This window comes from Hibiscus syriacus, unplaced genomic scaffold (genome assembly GCF_006381635.1).
Source record: "Hibiscus syriacus cultivar Baekdansim isolate YM2019G1 unplaced genomic scaffold, ASM638163v2 tig00010869_pilon, whole genome shotgun sequence".
Taxonomy (NCBI): domain Eukaryota; kingdom Viridiplantae; phylum Streptophyta; class Magnoliopsida; order Malvales; family Malvaceae; genus Hibiscus; species Hibiscus syriacus.
Window position 1 is genome coordinate 61920 of NW_024062234.1, and position 3327 is coordinate 65246.

General features: G+C 32.5%; 1 protein-coding gene across 1 annotated transcript; it reads left to right on the plus strand.

Moving 5' to 3' along the window:
- Positions 1-240: 240 nt before the first annotated feature.
- Positions 241-1405, plus strand: LOC120204401 (BURP domain-containing protein 17-like). The gene is made up of 2 exons (XM_039204498.1): positions 241-349; positions 545-1405. The coding sequence occupies exons 1-2, from the start codon at positions 296-298 to the stop codon at positions 1283-1285; spliced, it is 795 nt and encodes a 264-aa protein (XP_039060429.1). The 5' UTR covers positions 241-295; the 3' UTR covers positions 1286-1405.
- Positions 1406-3327: the final 1922 nt, after the last annotated feature.

Genomic DNA, 3327 nt, shown 5'->3' on the forward strand with positions numbered 1-3327 from the left:
ACATTATTATTTCAAAAAAAATTAACATTATATTTTAGATTTTCTCACGACGTCACTTATAATTATATACAATATTTTGTGTATCTATTAGTAGCCAAATAACACGAGATATTCAACAGGGTTTGTTAAATATTTTGAAGTGACAGTTTATAAAAAAAACTTCAACTACTATAATCGATATATCATTACAATTATTGAATTAAAAAAATGTTTTTTTATCATTATAAAGAAGCACTCTTTGTCCTTCTGAGAAAACAGAAGTGAAGGGTGGACAAAGTTGAAGAAAGAAGAAAGAATGGGCAATGAAGCTGTTTATTGCAGCTTCCTCCTCCTCCTCGTTTTTGTAACGGTAAATCATTCTTCAAATAATCTCTGGCAAAATCGTAATTTATATATATATATATATATATATATATATAATAATTAATTAACATCACGGATGAATGAAAAGAATATTCAAGTCTTTAAATTTAAGCTGTGTTTCATTAAATTTATACTCTTTTTTAGTAATTATTATATGTAACGAGATTGTTAATTTTGAAAGCTTGCTCCTGGAGTAAGCTGCCATGATCATGTCGATGATGTTCTTCGACTCCCCAGCATGAAGCAAACAGAAGACGATAAGCATCAAATCCCCGACGCATTTGAAAAGGAGCTAAGAGATTTGAAGAAGGCGTTCGCCGTCATGAAGGATTTCGAAATCGGAAACAAGAGGACTTTCTATATTCCTTACGTAGAACGTCAATCTTTCGGGTTCTTCCCTGAAGAGCGAACCCGTAGCATTCCGTTATCATCCAAGGCGCTTTCCCAGCTTCAGCGGTACTACGCCTTGGACCCCGATTCTCCCCTACTCGACGCCTTCAAACGAGCACTCGAGTTCTGCCAGGGTGAACCTCCAAAAGGAGAGGTCAACGTCTGCGCCACCTCTCTAGAATCCCTGCTCGATTTCGCAACCGCCGCCTTCGGACCGGAGTACTCCGCGGGCCAAACCAGAATCCTGATGTCGCCTCCGGTTCCCAAGTCAAACCGCCAACTCCAGAACTATACTGTGGTGGGATCCCAAGTGATAGCGAGCGGGAAGATGGTACCGTGTCATTTCCAGCCGTATCCTTATCCGATGTACTATTGCCATTTCGAGCTTGGCGGCACGAACAAATTGTTCAGGGTTTCCCTCAACAGCGGCGACGGCGATAAGGTGACTGCAGTTTTCGTTTGTCACTTGCATACCTCTTCATCGGACGCCCATCATGATTCATACAGTAAACTGGGGTTTAAGACAGGGTAGTCGGAAGTTTGCCACCTTTTGCCGCCGCATGATATGGTTGTGCTTCCCAAGTAAAAATAACACGCTTCATATCCTATGTATGTAGTAATCCTCCTTCCACTGCGTGTGATGGTACCAAAATGAATAAAAAATTAAATAAAAGTTTGTATGAAGTACCTAGGAGTTATATGGTAGCGGTTATTATTATTATTATTATTATTATTATTATTATTATTATTATTATTATTATTTTCTTAATCAAACCAAAAGTTTCATTAATCAGATCAAAAAGAAACGTACAAATTATTTTGGCAACAATACAAGAAAAGATCCCATAACCGATATGGCTGAAGGTCTCAACCAGCTTAGTTAGTAGTAAAAGGAATATGAGGATAAAATCATTATAAAGGTAGTAGGAGAGGCATCTTCAAACTATTTTTGGTCCAATTTTTTTTTTAAGTTCCTCTTAGTTTTAAAATTAAAAAAAATTAAGTCATTATCCCTCTTATTTTTTTCAGTTTAAATATTTTAAAATTTTTAAATGGAAAAATTAATATTTAATTTAAATAATTTAATTTTAAATTATTATTAATTATAAAATTAGATGAATTAAACCTTGACCATTTGAAATTAGATAATTATAACAAGCCAATCATTTAGGAAATGGGCTAGGAGCGGGTCGAATCCTGTATTCCTGCGCCTTCAAGTAGGCCCACCAATGCATTGTCGGCCCAGGCTTAGGTCTTCCGTTATCGTTTATTTAGGTCTAATTGTGATGGTATTCCTTCTACTATGCTGGAAATTGAAATTTAATTTTTTAACTTTAATTTTTACATAATTTTACCTCTATATTTATAATTTTATTAGTGAAATTAAACTGATAACGGTATTAGTTACTGTGGTAAAAATGAAAATGCGATTTTTAAATAGTTAATCCGATGTAATTAATTGAAATTCACGTTATTGTATTATAATAATAACTAATAATTATATTAAAAACTGAAAAAATTGTATCAATTTTATTTTTAAAATTTCAGCATAATAAAATAATTAAAGTCATAATCGAGACCTTATTTTTTATTTATTTTCACTCCCCACTTTCCTCATGTTTATTTGTGCATGGTGTGGCTTGGCCGGGCGTGCTTTGCTTGGCTACAAAGTTTATATATTATTACTACAACAATGGCCATGAATCTACCATACATACTTAGATTACACGCTTGTTCTTCTTGTTTCTTAATTGTAGCACTAGGTTGAAACATACGAATCCGATCTTAATCCCATTATGGGAACTGTAATTAACTCTATATTTTAAATCATTTTTATCAATTAATTATATCTAATCTAATAATAGATTAATTTAAATCAAATACTTTTGAGATCAATTACATGAACGGCTCACCTAATTTATTTTATTTTATTCAGAATTAGGGATGATAACATGATCTAAATCCAACGGTCTCGACACAACTCAACATGATAGTATCAACTTTTTTTTAATTTTGTAAGAGTTGAGTTTTGTAAAGGGTGAGGTCAAGTCAGATTGAGTTTGATTTAAGATTTAATATAATTAATACAATCTGATGTAGTTTCTTACCTCAAGATTCAAATTTCGGGTCGAATGTGACCTCCTTAAGCTTGGGTCAAATTGAGTTCATATGGAGAAAATATGCTTCTCAGATCAGGTTTACAAAAACTTAATCCAATCCAACCTGTTATAGTCCCTTATCATATATAGATTAGTTGGTAGTCGGTTATGTTTTATTTTTTAAAGATTTAACATAAAAAATAATCCTTTTAATATTTAACTAAATAAAAAATTTGATCCCTAATTTTTTAAAAATATATAACTTTTAATATTTACATTTTGATTAAATTATTATTGTTTAGATAAAAATCATTAATTGATTTACTTGTTTGTGTGATAAAATGTTTGAACATAAAATAGGCAAAGCATAATAAAGGTTATTTTTGGTGTTATGTATTTTTTGATGCTCAAAATGTTAGGGTGGCCGCCCCAAAGGAGAGAAGGGGTTGACGCAACACAAAGTTCGAGTGAGATC

What these genes read in the sequence shown, in the direction of transcription:
- LOC120204401 (XM_039204498.1), top strand. Translation starts at nt 296, where the DNA reads ATGGGCAATGAAGCTGTTTATTGCAGCTTCCTCCTCCTCCTCGTTTTT. An exon ending in TCCTCCTCGTTTTTGTAACG is followed by an intron (nt 350 to 544) that starts GTAAATCATTCT and finishes TAATTTTGAAAG; the next exon opens with CTTGCTCCTGGAGTAAGCTG.